We start from the raw sequence: 21348 nt of genomic DNA, 5'->3' as shown, positions 1-21348 counted from the left end.
TGGAAACACTCAGCAGGTCAGGCAGCGTCTGTGGAGAGAGGAACAGCGTTAACGTTTCAGGTCGATGACCTTTCATCAGAACTGGAAAAAAGTTAGAAATCTAACAGGTTTGAAGCAAGTACAGGGAAAGGGGGGAAGGGAGGAAAGAATGAAAGGGCAGGTCTGTGATAGAATGGAAAGCAGGAGAGATTAAGTGACAAAAGGGATGATGGTACAAGGCAAAAGGAGATGGTAATGGGACAAGTAAAGAAATAAAAGATGGGTCTAGAGGAGCTGAAAATGACAACAGCAGAATCATTACCAACAGCTGCTGTCAAAAAAAAAAAAAAAAAAAAAAAATGGGAGCGGTGGTTATGATCTGAAATTGAACTCAATCTTGAGTCCGGAAGGCTGTAAAGTGCCTAATCAAAAGATGAGGAGCTGTTCCTCGAGCTTCCGTTGAGCTTCATTAGAACAGTGTAAGAGGCCGAGGACAGAGTGCGGATGGGACAGAGAATGAAAATGGCAAGTGACGGGATGCTCAGGGTCATGCTTGCAGTCTGAAAGGAGGTGTTTCACAAAACAATCACCCAATCTGAGTTTGGTCTCCCCAATGTAGAGGAGACCCAATCGTGAGCAGCGAATACAGTATACTAAATTACAAGAAGTACAAGTAAATCGCTGTTTCACCTGGCAGGAGTGTTTGGGGCCCTGGACAGTGGAAAGGGCGGAGGTGAAAGGGCAGGTGTTACATTTCCTGCGCTTGCATGGGAAGGGACGTGGGTGTTGGGGGTGATAGAGGAGTGGATCTGGGTGTTGCAGAGGGAGCGTGCTTCTCATATTGCTAGTGTTTATTTTTAGATGGGCACTAGATTTCAATGTGTGTCACTGCAGAGAATCTGCTGGGTGTCTAAAAATAAGTATTAAATGCTATGAGCAACATACTGTCCCATTGCAGAGTTGTATAGTTAAGATAGGCATGAAAGCTGTCCAGGGGAGAAAAAAACTCCAGCATGGCTAAGACTGGTTAGCAAGTTATGATAAAGTGGGAGCTAATAATAAAGAGCCGGCACAGGCACGATGGGCTGAATGGCCTCCTTCTGTGCTGTATCATTTTATGAACTGGAAAATAATGAAGAAACGAGAAGAAGAAGAATTGATCGAGTTAAGAAATTTTAAAATGGAGCTGGAGACCCCAATGGCTCAATTGAGAAAAGCACTTTCCAGTGTGGGGCAGAGACATAGAGGTCACAAAGATCCCAGGTTAAATTCCTGGTCTGTGCTGAGTAAGCTGATCTCGGGCAGAACAACAGCTTGTATTTATATAGCGCCCTTAATGTAGTAAACGCCCCAAGGCGCTTCACAGGAGTGACTATCAAACAAAGTTTAACACCCAGCCACATAAGGAGATATTAGGGCAGGTGATCAAAAGCTTGTTCAGAGGTAGGTTTTAAGGAGCGTCTTAAAGGAGGAGGGAGAGGTTTAGAGAGGGAATTCCAGGGCTTGGGGCTGAAGGCACGGCTGCCAATGGTGGCGCGATTGAAATCGGGGATGCGCAAGAGGCCAGAATTAGAGGAGCGCAGAGATCTCGGCGGGTTGTAGGGCTGGAGGTGGACAGGGAAAATCAGCTAAAGGGAAGGCAATCCAGTGAGTGAGTCTTCACTGTGATAGTTATAGTCACTTAGCAGGCTGCCCAATAGCAGTAAGACAGACCTAGAGGAAATTTGCATACCTGCCTGTTTAGCAAAGTTCAGGGAAATCTGAAAAGGGAATGGAAAAATGGAAAGCTAATAGATGCTTTCCTCCCTCTCACTCGCCAAAATAACAGAGAATTACATCTAGTCTACAGCACAGAAACAGGCCATTCGGCCCAACTGGTCCATGTCGGTGTTTATGCTTCACAGGAGCCTCCCCCCCCCCCCCCCCCCCAACCTTCTTCACCTAACCTCATCAGCATAACCTTTTATTAATTTCTCCCTCATATACTTATCTAGCTTCCCCTTGAATGCATCTATACTATTCGCCTCAACTACTCCCTGTGGTAGTGAGTTCCACATTCTAACCACTCTCTGGGTAAAGAAGTTGCTTCTGAATTCCCTGTTGGATTTATTAATGACTATCTTATATTAATGGCCCCTACTTTTGGTCTCCCCCCACAAGTGGAAACATCTTCTCTGCCTCTACTCTATCGAACCCGTCATAATTTTAAAGACCTCTATTCGGTCACTATTAGCCTTATTTATTTTTTTCTAGAGAAAAGAGCCCCAGCCTTTTCAACCTTTCCTGATAGGTATAGCCTCTCAGTTTCTGGTATCATCCTTGTAAATCTTTTTTTTTGCTCCTTCTCCAGTGCCTCTATGTCCTTTTTATAATATGGAGACCAGAACTGTGCCCAGTATTAAGTGTCTACAACCTTGACTATAACTTCACAGTAAGCGCTGTTTTACCATAATGTTAAGCAGTTGGAAATAAGAGGAGACTGTTATAAGTTTGCCAAGTGAGACATCACAGTCTGTTGCTGATGCTGGTGAGGTGAAGCTCCATGACGCAGTCTGTGAATGAAGAGAATGCAACACAGCACTAAGAAATCTTGTTTTTTCTTTCCGCACAGCACAACGGCAAGTCCACGCCAGAACACTACAAGAAGGCTTTCTCTGAATCTTTTGAGCAGCCACCAATATATGTTCCTGTCCTCACTTACATGGGCTATGGAATTGTAACCCTCTTCGGATACTTGAGAGACTTCCTGCGTTCCTGGGGTCTCGAAAAATGTCACGCAGCTCAGGAGAGAAAGGAGCAAAAGGTATGATTGTCTCGCTCTGAAGCGGAGCAGTGTGCTTGATTCAAATATTTAATGCAAAGACAAATACCGTTCTAAATGTATTTTTCAACGCTGTGTGAATTAGGTTGATTTTTGTGTGTTCTCCAAATTTCCATTCGATTTTTCTGTCTTCCTTTAAACCTGCCTTTCCTGAAAGTGGTGACTAATGCTGCTTTGTGGTTTCATGCCAAGCTGCACCTCTCCCGTACTTCACCCAAGTGGCTTGTTAAAATGTTGTAGTGAACCCAGGTAGAGTTTGTTGGTGGACTATTCGAATGGGACAGGAGCCTGCACAACCCCACTCCGACCCTCACACAAGTAAAAACAAAAAGAAAATCTTCCATTTATAGAGCGCCTTTCACAACCTCAAGACATCCCAAAGCGCTTTACAGCCAATTAAGTACTTTTGAAGCGTAGTCGCTGTTGTAATGTAGGAAACGTTACAAGGCAATTTGCGCACAGCAATGTGATAATGACCATTTTTTTTAGTGATGTTGATTGAGGGATAAATATTGGCCAGGACACCGGGGATAACTCCCCTGCTCTTCTTCAAAATAGTGCCGTGGGATCTTTTACGTCCACCTGAGAGAGCAGACGGAGCCTCGGTTTAACATCTCATCCAAAAGACGGCACCTCCGACAGTGCAGCACTCCCTCAGTACTGCACTCGAGTGTCAGCCTAGATTTTTGTGCTCAAGTCTCTGGAGTGGGACTTGAACCCACAACCTTCTAATTCAAAGAAAGGTTATTCAAAGCAATCAACAGTATAGAAGCATAGAATGATACAGCACAGAAGGAGGCTATTCAGCCCATCCTGCCTGTGCCAGCTCTTTGGTAGAGCTGTCCAATTAGTCCCACTCCCCTGCTCTTTCCCCCATAGCCCTGCAAACTTTTCCCCTTCAAGTATTTATCCAATTCCCTTTTGGAAGTTATTATTGAATCTGCTTCCACTGCCCTCTCAGGTAGTGCAAACCAGATCACAACTCACTGCGTGAAAAAAATTGTTCTCATCTCGCCCCTGGTACTTTTTGACAATTACCTTAAATCTGTTTCCTCTGGTTACTGACCCTTCTGCAACAGGGAACAGTTTCTCCTTATTTAATCTATCAAAACCATTCATGATTTTGAACACCTCTATCAAATTTCCTCTTAACCTTCTCTGCTCTAAGGAGAGCAACCCCAGCTTCTCCAGTCTATCCACGTAACTGAGGAGTCCAATTGTTTTCTCCTAAGCCTGGGAAGGCTGAGGCTATTTCGTTGCTGCCAATGCGTTTGACTCATCACAGGCTAACAATAGAACCTGGATCTTTCTTCGCTTTAATGCTTCAATACCACAGCACACCAGTGTATTTATCCGCTTTAATATGAAATATATTAAAATGTTTAAAGCGTGCATCTGCGTGCATTTCCATTTTAAATTCCTACATCCTGTTTACGGAAACTATCTGTGGAAAATTGTTGCGATGTAATTGCACTCTGATAACACTGTAGTGCCTCAGTTTTTCATCTCCCAATACATTAGCCTGTAATGCAGAGAAACTCTTGTGCTCCAACCCACTCTACTTCTCTACAATTTATAAATCTTAATGTCAGATCTTAAGGACAGATGTTAGAGTTTAAAATGAGGAGTGAACTACATTTGTTGTGCACTGGTTGAAATATGTCCCGCCCTCTGGTCCCTTGTCAGCTGAAGACTACACTTGATCTCCATTTCCCATGAGCAATGCCGTGGGCAATTGACTTAATATTCCTGTCTCACTTTAGTGCATCCTTTCACTGTCCATGAGCAGTGCTGCGGGAAACCTATATATATATTTATATATTATATAAATATATATTTTTTGGAAAATCACAGAGATGGGGCTTCATAAGAACATAAGAAATAGGAGCAGGAGTAAGCCATTCAGCCCTTCGAGCCTGCTCCGCCATTCAATAAGATCATGGCTGATCATCTACCTCAACTCCACTTTCCTGCACTATCCCCATATCCCTTGATTCCTGAAATATTCTAAAATCTATTGATCTCTGCCTTGAATATACTCAACAACTGAGCCTCCACAGCCCTCTGGGGTAGACTTCCAAAGACTCACCACCCTCTGAGTGAAGAAATTTCTCCTCTTATTCTGAGACTGTGACCCCTGGTTCTAGACTCCCCAGCCAGGGGAAACATCCTCACTGCATTTACACTGTCAAGCCCTGAAAGAATGTTATGTTTCAATGAGATCACCTCTCATTCTTCTAAACTCTAGAGAATATAGGCCTAGTCTACTCAATCTCTCCTCATAGGACAATCCCCCCATCCCAGGAATCAGTCTGGTGAACCTTCATTGCACTCCCTCTATGGCAAGTATATCCTTTCTTAAGTAAGGAGACGAAAACTACACAATACTCCAGGTGTGGTCTCACCAGGGCCCTATATAATTGCAGTAAGACATCTTTACTCTTATAGTCAAATCCTTTTGTAATAAAGGCCAACATACCATTTGCTTTCCTAATTGCTTCATGTACGTGCATGTTAACTTTCAGTGATTCTTGTACAAGGACACCCAGGTCCCTCTGAACACCAACATTTCCCAATCTCTCACCATTTAAAAAAGAATCTGCTTTTCTATTTTTCCTACCAAAGTGGATAACTTCACATTTCTCCACATTATCTTCCATTTGCCATATTCTTGCCCACTTGCTTAACCTGTCTATATGTCCCTTGCAGCCTCTTTGCATCCTCCTCACAACTTACATTCCTACCTAGCTTTGTATCATCAGCAAACTTGGATATATTACATTCAAATCACCCAAATCATTGATATAGATTATAAATAGCTGAGGCCCAAGCACTGATCCTTGTGGTACCCCACTAGTTACACCCTGCCAACCCGAAAATGACCCGTTTATTCCTACTCTCTCTGTTTTCTGTCCATTAACCAATCCTCAATCCATGCTGGTAAATTACCCCAATCACATGAGCCCTAATTTTGTTTAATAACCTCTTGTGTGGCACCTTATCGAATGCCTTCTGAAAATCCAAATACACTACATCCATTGGTTCCCCCTTATCTATCCTGCTAGTTACAACATCAAAAAACTCTTAACAGATTTGTCAAACACGATTTCCCTTTCATAAATCCGTGTTGACTCTGCCCAATTCTATTATTTTTAAGTGCCCTGTTACCAAGTTCTTAATAATAGATTCCAGCATTTTCCCTACTACTGATTTCAGGCTAACTGGTCTGTAGTTCCCTGTTTTTTCTCCCTTTTTTAAATAGCGGGGTTACATTTTCTACCTTCCAATCCGCAGGAACCATTCCTGAATCTGGGATTTTGGAAGATGACAACCAATGCATCCACTATTTCTATAGCCACCTCTTTTAAAACCCTAGGATGCAGGCCATCAGGACCAGGGGATTTATCGGCTTGCAGTCCCATTAATTTCTCCAGTACTATTTCCTTACTAATACTAATTTCTTTCAGTTCCTCATTCTCGCTAGACCCTTGGTTCTCTACTGTTTCCGCAATTTTTTTTGCGTCGTCTTCCGTGAAGACAGACACAAAGTATTTGTTTAATTTCTCTGCCATTTCCTTATTCCCCATTATAATTTCTCCTGTCTCAACCTGTAAGGGACCCACATTTACTTTGCTAATCTTTTTCTTTTTACATACCTATAGAAGCTTTTACAGTCTGTTTTTATGTCTCTCACTAGTTAATTCTCATATTCTGTTTTCCATTTCTTAATCAATTTCTTGGTCCTCTTTTGCTGAATTCTAAAATCCTCCCAATCCTCAGGCTTACTGCTCTTTTAGGCAACATTATTGGCCTCTTCCTTTAATAAATTTAATTTAATTTCTCTTGTTCCCCATGGTTGGACCATTTTTCCCGTGTTGTTTTTATTCCTTAAGGGAATGTATATTCATTGCAAATTATGAAATATTTCTTTAAATGTTTGCCATTATAGAGCAGCAACTATAAGATTTCTTGGCCTTCTTGTTTCAAATAGTTCACTTGTCAGTTTTCGTGAACTCTTAAGCTGCAGTATTTTAGGTGTCAGCCATGGCTCAGTGGGCGGCACTCACGCCTCTGAGTCACGATTGACCACCTGCTTCATGCAATGTTGGGGGCAAAAGAGGCAGGATTTCCTGCAGATGATGTAATTGCGCCCGTCCCACCCCTGTCTGTGACTTCGACATGGTAGCGGCAACAACAACTTACATTTATATTGCGCCTTTAACATAGTAAAATGTCCCAAGGCTCTTCACAGGAGTGATTATCAAACAAAATTTGACACCAAGCCACATGAGATATTAGGGCAGGTGGCCAAAAGCTTGGTCAAAGAGGTAGGCTTAAAGGAGGAAAGAGAGGTAGAGCGGTTTAGGGAAGGAATTCCAGAGCTTAGGACCTCAGCGGACACGAGAGACACTCAACTCCACTTCTGGCGGATCATAACGCAATAGGTGGCGGAGACCCTCCTCAGCTCGTCAACATTGTGACAGTAACATACTCCCAGAACAGAGGAATTTTGGGGTTTGGGTGGTTGGATGGTAGAAAGAAAAGAGAGAAAGAAGAGAGACATTGCATTTATATAGCCCAAGGTCAGGAAATTACTAATGATGAAAAGAATACAAGGTGAAGTAGGAAAGAAAGACTTGCATTTCTATAGCGCCTTTCATGACTTCAGGACGTCCCAAGACGCTTTACAGCCAATGAAGTATTTTTGAAGTGTCGTCACTGTACCGGCCATTACGAACACTTCATTTCACCAATGGGCTGCCATTGTCTGTGTTGTATCCGTGTGTTAATAGAGACACGGAAGGCAGGAGTAGGTTTCACAGGTGTTTACTGAACAAAGTCTGGAGGTGAACTAAGACGATATGCAGGCTTATATAGCCCGAGTGGCCATTACCGGCATTACAGTACACAGGGGGCTCTTAAAGGCACATACACCACAATTCCTCCCCTTTTAGACAACCAGTACATAATATTTTAAGTAATCATTAATTAACATGTTACAAGAACAATAATCTACACATTGCTGCAGTTAATCAATTATAAGTCAGTCTTTCTGGAGGCTTCCTGACTCGGTCCGGATAACGCCTCGGTGGTGTAGTAGTTTCTGGTGGTGTAGTAGGTTCTTTTGGCAAGGCTGATTCGGCTTGAATGCCAGTGTCGGGTTCATCTGGTTCCAGTATCACCGGATCGGAGGTAGATACTATGGGTATCTCTACTTCATCATTAGGCGTATAGAGTTGTGGTGTAGGTTGTCCCTTTTCGGATGACTCTATGATCTGGTCAGCATGGCACCTTATTATGCTTTCTCCAATGTCCACGGTATACATCAGCGGTCCTAGTCGTGTGCAAATAGTTCCAGGCTGCCATTTCTCGGTACGGTAGTCCCGGGCCAAAACTTGTTGACCTATCTGGAAGGTTCTAGTTGGCCTTTCATTCATGCTTTGAAATTGCCGGTTCTCCACGTCCCTTCTGATGTTTGGTTTGATCAAATCCAGCCGGCATCTTAGGCTTCTATTGAAGAACATCATGGCGGGAGTTTGGTTTGTAACCACATGTGTTGCATTCCTGTATGCAAACAAGAAGTTATCTACCTTATGCTGAAGTTTTATGTCTTCATTACCCATGGCCTTTATGGCCTTCTTGAAGGTCTGGACAAACCTTTCAGCCAATCCATTGGTGGCGGGATGGTATGTGGTGGACGTGTAGTGCTTAACCCCATTGTTTTTTAAGAACTTCCTGAATTCTTCGGACACAAATTGCGGTCCATTATCAGAACAGATCTGTTCAGGCAGCCCATTCCTGGCAAATATGGTCCTTAATACTGTGATGTTTTTTTCCGTGGTGGTGGAGGACATCTTTATTACCTCCAGCCACTTGGAGTGTGCATCAACCGCGATTAAGAACATTGAGTCCATAAATGAACCAGCAAAGTCGATGTGTACCCTTTGCCATGGAGATGAGGACCACTCCCATGGATGTAGAGGGGCTTGTGGTGGGGTGTTTTGGACCTTCTGGCATCCTAGGCAGCTCTTGGTCATTTCTCCGATGTCTCCATCGATACCTGGCCACCACACAAACGCTCTGGCTAGGTTCTTCATTTTCACTCCACCCAGATGCCCCTCGTGAAGCTCCTTTAGCACTTTATCCTGGAGTTTGGGTGGAATCACCACTCTGGATCCACACATCAAGGTTCCTCGGCACATTGACAGCTGTTCTCTTCTTTGCGAGAATGCTGGCAACAGTGGTTCGCCATGTGCTGGCCATCCCTTCACCGTTAAATCGTAGACTCGTGAGAGAGTCGGGTCATTTCTCGTTTCCTTTTCAATGGCAGAATTTGTTACTGGTAGACATTCCACCATGGTTGAGTGGAACATCTCCACTGGATCTACTGTCGGTGCCTCTTCTACCGTTGGCAACGGTAGGCGGGATAAACCGTCAGCATTCCCATGCTGTTTTGATCCTTTGTATTCTATGTCATATTGGTGTGCCCCTAGGAAAAGGGACCACCTCTGTAGCCTTTGCGCTGTCATAATGGGAACACCCTTTTTAGGGTTGAATATGGAGACGAGGGGTTGATGGTCAGTCAACAAGGTAAATTTTTGTCTCTGTAGGTAATGGTTGAATTTCTTCACTCCCCATACCAGGCTGAGTGCTTCCCTGTCGATCTGGGCATAGTCACGCTCAGCTGAGTTCAATGAGCGTGACGCAAAAGCTATCGGCCATTCTGAGCCATCAGGGAATCTGTGATAATACCGCTCCTACGCCGTAAGGGGATGCATCGCATGCTAGTCTGATTGACAGTGATGGGTTGTAATGAGCCACAACTTCCTTGGACGTGATCAAGCCTTTACATTTATGGAAGGCACGTTTACAGTCCTCGCTCCATTCCCAAATTACTCCCGTTTGTAGCAGTTCGTTAAGAGGGTGCAGAACAGTTGACAAGTTCGGTAAAAATTTATGGTAGTAATTTATCAATCCCAGGAATGACCTTAATTGTGAGACATTTTCAGGTGCTGGTGCTTTTATGACCGCTTCAATTTTCTCAGGGGACTTATGCAACCCTTCTTCATTAATTAAATGGCCACAATATGATATTTGTTTCTGGAAAAATTCGCACTTGGGGCGGTTTGCTCGTAGGCCCCGTTCTCTCAGCCTAGTGAGTACCTTCTCCAAATTGGCAAGGTGTTCGTTGTCGTTTTCTCCTGTTACAAGGATATCGTCTAGGTAGCACTGAGTCCCAGGAATCCCTTGCAGGACTTGTTCCATAGCTCTTTGCCAGATAGCTGGAGCTAATGCTATTCCGAAAACCAGTCGATTGTACAGGTACAGGCCTTTGTGTGTGTTTATTGTGAGATACTTTTTAGAGGCCTCCTCAACCTCCATCTGTAGATATGCCTGTGCCAAGTCAATTTTTGTGAAACGTTTCCCTCCGGATAGTGAGGCAAAAATATCTTCTATCCTCGGAAGAGGATACTGTATCGTGTGAAGGACTGGGTTTACAGTCACCTTGAAGTCCCCACAGATGCGAATTTTTCTCTGTTCAGATTTATCATTATTTAACGTTTTCTTCGTGACCGGGACGATGGGTGTTGCCCACTCGCTCCAATCTATCTTGGATAACACGCCTGTCTTTTCCAAATTCTCCAGCTCTGCCTCGACTGCTGGACGAATTGCGTATGGCACCGGCCTTGCCTTAAAAAACTTGGGAATTGCCGCATCTTCCACCTTTATTGAGGCGGTGACGCCTTTCAAGGTTCCTAGTTCCTGTTGGAACACTTCTTTGGCGTTGGCCAAGATGTCTTTTAATCGTTCAGGTATGATGTCATCATCATTTTTTTTCTTACTGGTCACCATCAGTGCCTGAATGGAGTGCCAGTCCAAACGTATCTTCCTGATCCATTCACGTCCCAACAGCGGTGGACCACCATCTTGCAGAACGTATAAATACAACTTCTGTATTTCCTTGCCGTTGTATACAACAGGCACATTTATTTTCCCTTTGGGGTATACTTTCTGCCCCGTATATGTTTTCAAGATAATGGATGTGTCTTTCAAAAGTATATGCGGAAATAGCCGCTCGTAATCCCGTCTACTTATGACGGTCAGAGCCGATCCTGTATCTAGCTCCATTTTAACTGGGGATCCCGCTATCGTGAGGGTAACCCAAATGGTCTGGTAATCTTCTTTGGCAATTACATTATGTAATTTGAGAGAGCTTAGTCTCTTGTTTCCGGAGTCGCTATCGCTCTTCTGGTCTTCGGGGCTACTGTCCGTCATCATTTGTACTTTTCTTTATTGATTTTTTTTCTGCCAGCCTTAGGCATCTTGGGGAAAAAAATGGCGCCTCCCGCCGCTGCTGCTGCTGACAACGCTGTTTTCCGCGGTTTTTATTTACAGGTGGAGACTCGTTCCCGCCGGACTCTCTGGGACTTTTCCCTCCCTCTGCTTGTCCAAATGCCGACCTGCTTTGCAGCGCCGGCCGTCTCCCGAGTGCTCCCCCCCTCTGTCTGTGTTTGCCTCCGCCTTCGCTGCTCGGCCCCGCTGCAGAGCCAGCCGATGGAGCCCCAGCCCGCTGCCCAGGAAGGATTATTGCAGTACCTGCCACCAGCTCGGCTAGCTGGTGAAACCACAGTTTTTTTTTCTTGCTTTTCTTTGACTTCCGTCTGAGGAATCGATCTTCTTGAGGTGCTGCCGAATTGCAGGTAAGTCCGTTTCCACTTCGTCGCCACTGTTGTATCCGTGTGTTAATAGAGACACGGAAGGCAGGAGTAGGTTTCACAGATGTTTACTGAACAAAGTCTGGAGGTGAACTAACAGATACAAGATGATATACAGGCTTATATAGCTCGAGTGGCCATTACCGGCATTACAGTACACAGGGGGCTCTTAAAGGCACATACACCACAGTCTGTAATTTAATTCCCTCCCCCACCAGTGCAGCAGCACTGCTTAAATTCCATACCTGAAGGGTATGGGGGATAGTCCTTAAAAGGGCATTCTATATTGCTCACAAACTCAATTCAATTGCATAAATCAAGTCAAAGTGCACCAACGTATCACTTGCATGTGATGTTACTGTGATAAAATGATATATTGCTCTTCTGGCTCTTTTTCTGTCTTTAGTATGGTTTCATAGAATTACATAGAATATACAGCACAGAAACAGGCCATTCGGCCCAACCAGTCCTGTATTCCCTTCTCTCTCCTGCTTAACTAGTTTCCCCTTAAATGCATCTATACTATTCACCTCAACTACTCCCTGTGGTAGCGGGTTTTGCATTCTCACCACTCTCTGGGTAAAGATGTTTCTTCTGAATTCCCTGTTTGATTTCTTGGTGACTATTATATTTTCTAGTTTCATGAGTATCCCTTTAACATAGTTTCAAAATGACACTACCCATTTAAAATGGCTTCACGATAGTGCCCTTTTAGAAAGAGGAATAAACTTGCATTTATATACTGCCTTTCACAACCTCAGGACATCCCAAAGCGTTTTACAGCCAAAGTACTTTTGGAGTTAACTGTTAACATAGGACAATAGACAATCTGTGCTGAGCAAGTTTCCATAATCAGCAATGAGATAAATAACCAGATAATCTGTTTTATTGATGTTAATTGAGAGATGAAGGTTAGCTAGGACAGCAGGAGAACTTTAAGATTGTTTCGCAATGGCAGAGTCCCTTTAACACAGCTACGTGATAATAGTGATCCATTAATTCGATTGAAACCTATGTAATTCTATGTTAACAAGACTTTGTGAGGAGAGTGCCCCTTTAAAAATGCCTTCACGATGACTGCGCCTCCTTTTAATGTGATTTTGTGCTGATAGTGACCCTTGAACATGGTTTCACGATGACGGTGCCTCTTGAACAGTTTCATCATGATAGTGCAATTTTAATACAACAAATTAAGCAGTTTACTTAATTTTGTTGGCCACAGCATTTTATTATCTGCCCTTTCCATAATGTAGTCTCGATGCAACATCCCAGTTGTATAAAAGAAGGGAATTCACTCTGTTTTACTTTTCTTTTGAGTGCGACTTTAATTGTGAGGCAGGCAGACAACCAGCTACTTGGCCTCTGTCAATGCTCAGCTATGCAAGGAAGAGCCTGTTGGGGAAGTACCTCTCCAATCTCCCCTCATTCCCTGCAGTGAATTGTCTGGCCTGTAGCTTGGTTTCCCTCTGTGACAAGACCGCTGATATCCAATTTATCCAAAACTCTGCTGCCCGTATCCTAACTTGCACCAAGTCCTATTTACCCATCACCCTCTGTGCTCGCTGACCTACATTGGCTCCCGGTCAGGCAGCGCCTCAATTAAAAAATTCTAATCCTTGTTTTCAAATCCCTCCATGGCATCGGCCCTCCCTATCTCTAACCTCTTCCAGCCCTATAACCCTCAGAGATCTCTGCGCTTCTCCAATTTTGGCCTTGTGCATCCCCGGTTTCCATCGCTACACCATTGGTGGCTGAGCCTTCAGCTGCCTAGGCCTTAAGCTCTGGAATTCCCTCCTAAACCTCTCTTTCCTCCTTTTAAGACCCTCACTTAAATCCTAACTGTTGGACCAAGCTTTTGGTCACCTGCCCTAATATCTCTATGTGGCTCGGTGTCAAATTTTGTTTGATAATCGCTCCTGTGAAGCACCTCGGGAGGTTTTACTACGTTAAAGACACTATATAAATGCTAGCTGTTGTTGTAGACAAATGTGGAGGTGATCTTACATACTATCAATCTGTGGCACAGCAGGCTGGAATGAGGGTACACAGTGCCACCATGAATCCCTTCCCCTGAATGCGCACAATATATTGAGGTATTGGATAAAGCGAGTTGTAAGACTCATCAACGATGAGGTTTAAAGTAGGTTAGAAACAAGTCACAGGAAAGACCGTGCAAAAATGCCGTATGAAAAGGGGAGACACGCAATGCATTTTCTCCCCGGCACCTTTCACAATCTCAGGATGCCCCAAAGCGCTTCACAGCCACTCTTGAAGTGGAGTCACTGTTGTAATGTAAGAAACACGGCAGCCAATTTGCACACAGCAAGCTCCCACAAACAGCAATGTGACCGATAATCAGGTTTTTTTTTTTTTTTTTAAGTGATGTTGGTTGAGGGATAAATGTTGGCCAGGACACTGGGGAGAACGCCACTGCTCTTTTTCGAAACAGTGCCATGGGATCTGTTACGCCCACCTGAGAGGGACGTCTCATCCGAAAGACGGCACCTCCGACAGTGCAGCACTCCCTCAGTACTGCACTGAGTGTCAGCCTAGATTTTTGGTGCTCATGTCTCTGGAGTGGGTCTTGAACCCACAACCTTCTGACTCAGATGCGAGAGTGCTGCCCACTGAGCCACGGCTGACACCGTGTCTATGTGTACATCTATCAATTAGCTTAAATAAAATAACAATTTACAGTTATATAGTGCCTTTAACGTAGAACATACCCCAAAACGTTTTATAATGGGGAGAAGAAAAGAAAATGGATAAAGGAAATAAAGGAGTGCACTCGCGTTCAGCCTCGTGGCCTTTGCTTTCCCCTTGACTGCTGGTAGTGTTTGATGTTTCCCTTGTGCCATGGTGATCAAAGCTTAATGTTCAATTAAGGTGTGCCCTTACCAGAGTGCTATACAGCTTCAACATGATAGCCTCACACTTGCACACTGCTGATTTGGCAATGTAGCTCAGCGCTCTGTTTGCTTTGTTGATTGCTGGTCCTGTATCACTTGACATGGTAAATGATGTCAAGTTTCCATGAGAGATTCAACATCATTCATTGAGTAAGTGTGCGTATCATAATTGTCAGCTGTGGCTCAGTGGGTAGGTCTCTCGCCGCTTGAGTCAGAAAGTTGTGGCTTAAAGTCCCACTCCAGAGACTCGAGCACAAAAACCTAGGCTGACACTCCAGTGCAGTACTGAGGGAGTGCTGCACTGTCGGAGGTGCCGTCTTTCGGATGAGAAGCTAAACCGAGGCCCCGTCTGCTCTCTCAGGTGGACGTAAAAGATCCCGTGGCACTATTATGAAGAAGAGCAGGGAAGTTCTCCTTGGTATCTTGGCCAATATTTATTTCTCAACCAACATCACTAAAAAAAACCAGATTATCTGGTCATTATCGCATTGCTGTTTGTGGGACCTTGCTGTGCGCAAATTGGCTGCCACATTTCCTACATTACAACAGTGACCACACTTCAAAACGACTTCATTGGCTGCAAAGCGCTTTGGGACATGAAAGGCGCTATATAAATGCAAGTCTTTCTTTCTTTCCCATGTTTAATGCTTTGCGCTTCTCTGTTGAATTTAATTTGCAAATTCTGTGGTTCCTTGGCTATGAATCTGCTCCCTATTGCTCCTCCTCAGTTTATAGCATCTGAGAACTTGATCAACTTGGATTGCGTTTTAAGATCAATGGCCCCAATTTGCATTTTTCACACCTGGCGGGAACTAGACTGGGGGCGGTTAAAATGGAGTAGAGGTCTTGCCCACTCCTTTCCCACCCCAATTCTGACCGCCTGCAATTCTAAAGGACATCCGCCCCAAGCCGGTGGGGTCCTTTTTAAATATGCAGATCAGGTGCCGATGATTTCATCGGGTGTGGGGGAGTAATCTGCTATTTTAACTGGAGTCCTGAGCAGGAGGGGGGGTGGGTGGAGGGGAGAGTGTGACAGCCTACTCGTTAGGCCAAAGCTGCTAGGAAACTGTGGGCCTCCTTTGCCCTGGGTTTCCACGCCCCCTCCCCTGATCACGATCACCCTCCCTCAACCTTAACCTGACGGCCAAGGCTTCGGGGTGAGGGGGCGGTGGTCGTTTTTTAGGTCCAGCCTCCTACGGCCTAATTTTCCGCTCCTGCCAGGCAGTGATTTCTCCTGTGTCCCACCGGGAGTCGGGGCCTGGATGTGGAAATGCGACACGGGTGGCAGTTAAGATCTCCTCAGTGTGCGAGCTGATTGCTCGCCCAAGACCCCCTCGCATGGAGTAATCTGCCCCGCAATAAAATCGGGGGCCACGGTTACTAAATGTAGCACAGGCCCCAGCACCAAACTTTTAAGTACTCCACTCCGTGTATCGCCCCAGCCTAACATCACTTCCAATAACTGATACTGCTGCTCTCTGAGCTGGATCCTCCGGAACATCTGCCGCCTTTAGCTTTTGTAACTGCCTTTCGGGCAGGTCATTTATCAAAGGCAATCCGGAAATCTGGATTTACTACATCAAAGCAATTTCCTGGGAGGTTTGGCCAAACAGGACCTGCCTCTTCTGAAATAATCTTGGCTACCATTTACAGGAAACTCTTTCTTATCCGGCACCTATGGGACCAGGATGGTGCTGGTTGATGAAAAATTCTGGATAACAGAGGGATATACCAACCGAGGCAATTTTTAACACAAACAAAAATAAAAACCACTGACTAACTCGGCTACCAAGGGAGACTCGGACTCGGCAAAACGAGTGCTGGATGGATTCGGCAAGATTACCGGTTATCTATTTTGCCGGTTATTAAAGTATTCCGGATGATTAAGTGCCGTTTAAACAAGAGTTTATTGTACTAGGTTATTTTCATATAAGTAATCCTTGTTGCTAATCAATACACTGTTTTGCTAGTTGTTGATGCAAACTTAATGCATGCTCTCGTTACCTGTGTTTGGTTTCCGTCCCTTTTTGAAAGTAACTATCACATTGGCTTGGGCTCGCCCTTGTATTCATTGACTCCTTCCTGACACTGTTGGTGCTTTGTACATCTCCTCCCTAATCTGACAGCCTCCTCGGGTGTGCCCCTTTTTAATTAAAACCCAAAAGGAGACAGTGGGTTGCCCCAGTTGTCATCAACCCAAAAATCTAAAAAACAGGGCACTTTTGTTAGATGGGCATAACTAATAGAAACCCAAATCATAAAGGATATTTAAAAAATTTAATAATGTTGCCACCCGTGTCGCCTATGTCCCTACGGTGCCCATCAGTCACGGAAAGCCTTAATCGTACCGGTGGACACCGCGCGCACCCTCTCCAGGGTCACCCATCCTTGGGTATGTAACGTAAGAACATAAGAAATAGGAGTAGGCCATATGGCCCCTCGAGCCTGCTCCGCCATTCAATGAGATCATCTACCTCAACTCCACTTTCCCACCCTGCCCCCATATCCCTTGATGCCGAAAAATCTATCGATCTCTGTCTTGAATATACTCAACGATTGACCATCCGCAGCCCTCTGGGGTAGAGAATTCCAAAGATAATCCACCCCATGGGAGTTATTTGGTTTTGACCTTCTCTGGGCCTTGCTGATGATGACAGAAGCGTTCACATGTGATAGCCACAGCATAGTTTCATATGGATGCTTAATGATAAAAGACTGTAATAAAATCCAGTGCTTCCTCTGATATTATTGATCACTATCTGATTTCAAGAGCAAAGTCTAAGAGTTATGTAATCTAGAGTTTAGGCTGCTGTGGGGAGCATGCATGGAAAAAAGGATGAATAGTTCAATTGTGCCTAAACCTTTGGATGCAGATTTTAATGTAGGACACACCAGTATATAAAGCCAAGCACTCTGGAGTGTAAAGACCCTGACTCCAGACCTGTTTTGTACAATCTAGTCTGCATTAGGTGGCCGTACACTCACGATTGATATAGCAGCAACTAATGTGTGCACAAAGAAAGCAGTTTGTACAGGATGATTGGTATTCCATGTTTACTGTGTCAGTAAGTGGTTTTGGACACTCTGCGTCGAGAGAAGTCTCCAGCAAAAAGTATGCTTAAAACAAATAACGGCATCCATTTTTAATGGCCTGGTGTTTCCTCCACATTTTGATTTGATAGAGGTGTTTAAAATCATGAAGGGTTCAGATAGAGTAAATAAAGAGAAACTGTTTCCAATGGCTGAAGGGTCGATAACCAGAGGGCACAGATCTAAGGTGATTGGTAAAAGAACCAGAGGTGACATAAGGAAAAACATTTTTACGTAACGAGTGGTTAGGATTTGGGATGCACTGCCTGATAGGGTGGTGGATACAGATTCAATAGTAGCCTTCAAAAGGGAATTGGATAAATACTTGAAGGAGAAAACATTGTGGGGATATGGGGAAAGAGCGGGGGAGTAGGACTAACTGGATTGCTCTTCGAAAGAGCTGACACAGACTCGATGGGCCAGATGGCAGCCTCCTGTGCTGTACTATTCTATGATTCTACGATTTACACCCAGATACACCAGTAATCTGGCTGCAAACCAATTACACGGATTAAAAGATTGCAGAATTTTGGACCTAAGTGAGTGACGTGCGTAACTACAATATGCCCAAGTCTCCTCAATCTTTAACGTCCGTCCGTCAAATCTTCCATACAAACAAAGCTCCGCCCACAAAACTGGACCTGCCCCAGACTCTCATGCGAGTATCCGCCAATCGCACTTGTTCAGGGGGAGGGGGGTCTCCGCATCGTAACCAGATTTTCAGGCACGGTGCGAAACAATCATTTTTCTGGTCTTTCAGTTTGCAATTTTGTTGAGCGTTTTAAAAAAAGATTTATCCTCACCGAGACGGGCTCCGTGTTATCTGTTTGAATGGATTTTTATGGCAAAAGTGTAAGTCACTCTTAAAAATTGAAAAGCTTACCCAAGTGCAGGCTCTTAAACTTGCTGTGTCTGATGCATGAATGACAGCGAAATGAGTTGAAACTTTTCATTTTAAGATGCTAAAGAAGTTGTGTAGGTTCGATGATCCCTTGGGCATTGGTTCTTTATGCTGATTGCACCCATTTTGAGTTCAAACGTATTCTACTGAGATTGGGAGGATACTTAGGTGTAACGTGACATCGGCAAAATGGGCGCAATTTCGGGTGCAGACTCCAGGTTGCCCCCAAAGAGGAAACACCAGACCATTGCGTTCCATTAATGCGTTATTTTCTCTCCTTTCCCACCTTGAGGGAGTGCGGCACTGTCGGAGGTGCCGAATTTCAGATGAGACGTTAAACCCGAGGCACCGTCTGCTCTTTCAAGTGGTCGCAAAAGATGCCATGGCACTATTTCGAAGAAAGACTGACTTTCATTTATATAGCTCCTTTCACGACCTCAGGCCGTCCCAAAGCGCTTTACAGTCAATGAAGTACTTTTGAAGTGGTGTCACTGTTGTAATGTAGGAAACACAGCAGCCAATTTGTGCACAGCAAGCTCCCACAAACAGCAATGTGATAATGACCAGATAATTTTTTTTACTGATGTTGATTGAAGGATAAATATTGGCCAGGACACTGGGGAAAGCTCCCCTGCTCTTCTTCAAAATAGTGCCATAGGATCTTTTACATCCACCTGAGAGAGCAGACAGGGCCTCGGTTTAACATCTCATCCGAAAGACGGCACCTCTGACAGTGCAGCACTCCCTCAGTACTCCACTGGGAGTGTCAGCTTAGATTTTAGTGCTCAAGTCTCGAGAGTAGGACTTGAACCCACAACCTTCTGAGCCACAGTGCAGGGGAGTTATTCCCGGTATTTATCCCTCAATCAATATCACTAAAACAGATTATCTGGTCATTATCACATTGCTGTTTGTGGGAGCTTGCTGTCTGCAAATTGGCTGCCGCGTTTCCCACATTACAACAGTGACTACACTTCAAAAGTAACTTCATTGAGTGTAAAGCACTTTGGGACGGCCTGAGGTCATGAAAGGCGCTATAGAAATGCAAGTCTTTATCTTGTTTCCCATGTATCTTGCAGCACCTCTGTCGAAGGGTGGTGCACCAACTGTTGGGAGGTACACGAGGGGGAAACCGCGTGACTTTTCTTTTTATAAAAAAAAAAAAAAAAAAAAAAATTCTCCCGGGCATATGCTTGTGACCTCCAAATGATAGCGCAGCAAAGAGCATGAATTTTTGAGGATGTGTGCATTGAGTGATTGTTAAAAGTAAAGCAGCTGGTGTTGCAGCCTGTTGTTGTACTACCACGAGAGTTAGGATAAGGATTAAGTTCGATGGTGAGCTGTTGAGGAGGGGAGATTTGCCTCATATACATAGATAAATAAGGAGGAAAAAGTCAACCTGGGTTTTTTTTTGCCATGATGGAATTAGCAGGGATGTGGGAATGCATGCAGCCTTTTCAATCGGTCACTGCACGTTGTGGAGCGTTGCTACCACGGTGTGGTTGGGGCGAATAGCAGAGATGCATTGAAGGGGAAGCTAGATAAGCACATGAGGGAGAAGGGAATAGAAGGATATGCTGCTGGGGTTAGATGAAGTAGGGCGGGAGGAGGCTCGAATGGAGCAGAAACACCGGCGTAGACCAGTTGGGCCGAACTGCCTGTTCTGTGCTGTACATTCTGTGTAATTTGCCATGTAGGGAATGGCTGGTATAAAAAATGAGACCTTGGAGGGTGGGGCCTTAGGCTGGAGTACCACAGTATGCTGCAATAGAAAGTAGACTTGCCTAATGTTCTCCGCACGGCGGATTTACAGGCTTCTCCCTAGTAACAGGAAGAGACAGCAGGAGGTTCCTCGAAACCAGCGACTAGAGGATGCAGCACAGCAGTTGGGCCGGGGAAGTGTCTGACCTCTAGTCCGTACTTACAAACTCTCCAAGAGTGAGTGCTTCAAGGTGAGCCATGACAGTAGTAGGGCAGGAGGTTTAAATTGGTTCTGTGCGATTTTATGACTGATAGCGGGAGCGATTTTTCACAAACAAAAAAAAGTAATCAATACTCGGAAAAAAACTTCAGATATAGTAGTAGAGGTCATCCACAGTAACTAGTTGCTGTGTTGGGAGGGAGTGTTAAGTTTTTCTTTTCCAGATAGAAGGCTTTCCTTGCCTGTTTTTATTTTGTGATTAACAATAGGAGATCCTGTGCATGAGTGAGGCAGAAATGTTGTATTTCAGGTTTGCTGCAGTAATGTGCCCCAGTCACCGGGGCCTAGTGTATACTATTGATCCGAAATCATTATGGTCCTTTCAATCGACAGGAAATTTTAAAAAAAACGTTTTCCACTAGACAATACCCGAAACTGTACGATTGGAAGGATAGTTTTATTTCTGTAAGCACCTTCTCTGCAAAGTTTAAGGGTGATTGGCAAAAGAACCAGAGGTGAAATGAGGAGACTTTTTCTTTTACACGGCTAGTTGTTATGATCTGGAATGCACTGCCTGAAAGGGTGGTGGAAGCAGATTCAATAGTAACTTTCAAAAGGGAATTGGATAAATACTTGAAGGGGAAAAATTTGCAGGGCTATGGGGATAGAGCGGGCAGTGGGCAGCACTCTCGTCTCTGAGTCCGAAGGTGCTTGATTCAAGTCCCACTCCAGAGACTTGAGCACAAAAGTCTAGGCTGACACTCTAGGGCAGTACTGAGGGAGTGCTGCATTGTCAGATGTGCCGTCTTTCGGGCTGTTATTGTGAAAACTAGGTCTATCTGTGGCCTAACTGATAAATCCATTAAGTGGAACAAGGACTCAAAGAGGCGATATCGTAGAATTAACACGAGTGCTTTATTAACAACTGGGAAACACGTTTACAGACAGCCTGCATCAGCATCCTGGCATTCCACCTTGTGCTGACCTATACAGGAAGCAAACCTCTGACC

At 44.5% G+C, this 21348-nt stretch overlaps 1 protein-coding gene across 1 annotated transcript in view; it reads left to right on the top strand.

Moving 5' to 3' along the window:
* The window catches only part of sptlc3 (serine palmitoyltransferase, long chain base subunit 3), a 180802-nt gene that overhangs the window by 23938 nt on the left and 135516 nt on the right, over positions 1-21348 (top strand). Inside the window, exon 2 of the mRNA XM_085981668.1 lies at positions 2591-2782. Coding sequence (XP_085837794.1) covers positions 2591-2782 — 192 coding nt within the window. The remainder of the gene's footprint in view (positions 1-2590; positions 2783-21348) is intronic.

Source organism: Somniosus microcephalus, chromosome 3 (assembly GCF_052327205.1).
Source record: "Somniosus microcephalus isolate GS21.2 chromosome 3, FLI_Smic_1.0, whole genome shotgun sequence".
NCBI lineage: Eukaryota > Metazoa > Chordata > Chondrichthyes > Squaliformes > Somniosidae > Somniosus > Somniosus microcephalus.
Note: the sequence above shows the minus strand (reverse complement) of the source record. Positions and strands in the feature narration are given on the sequence as shown.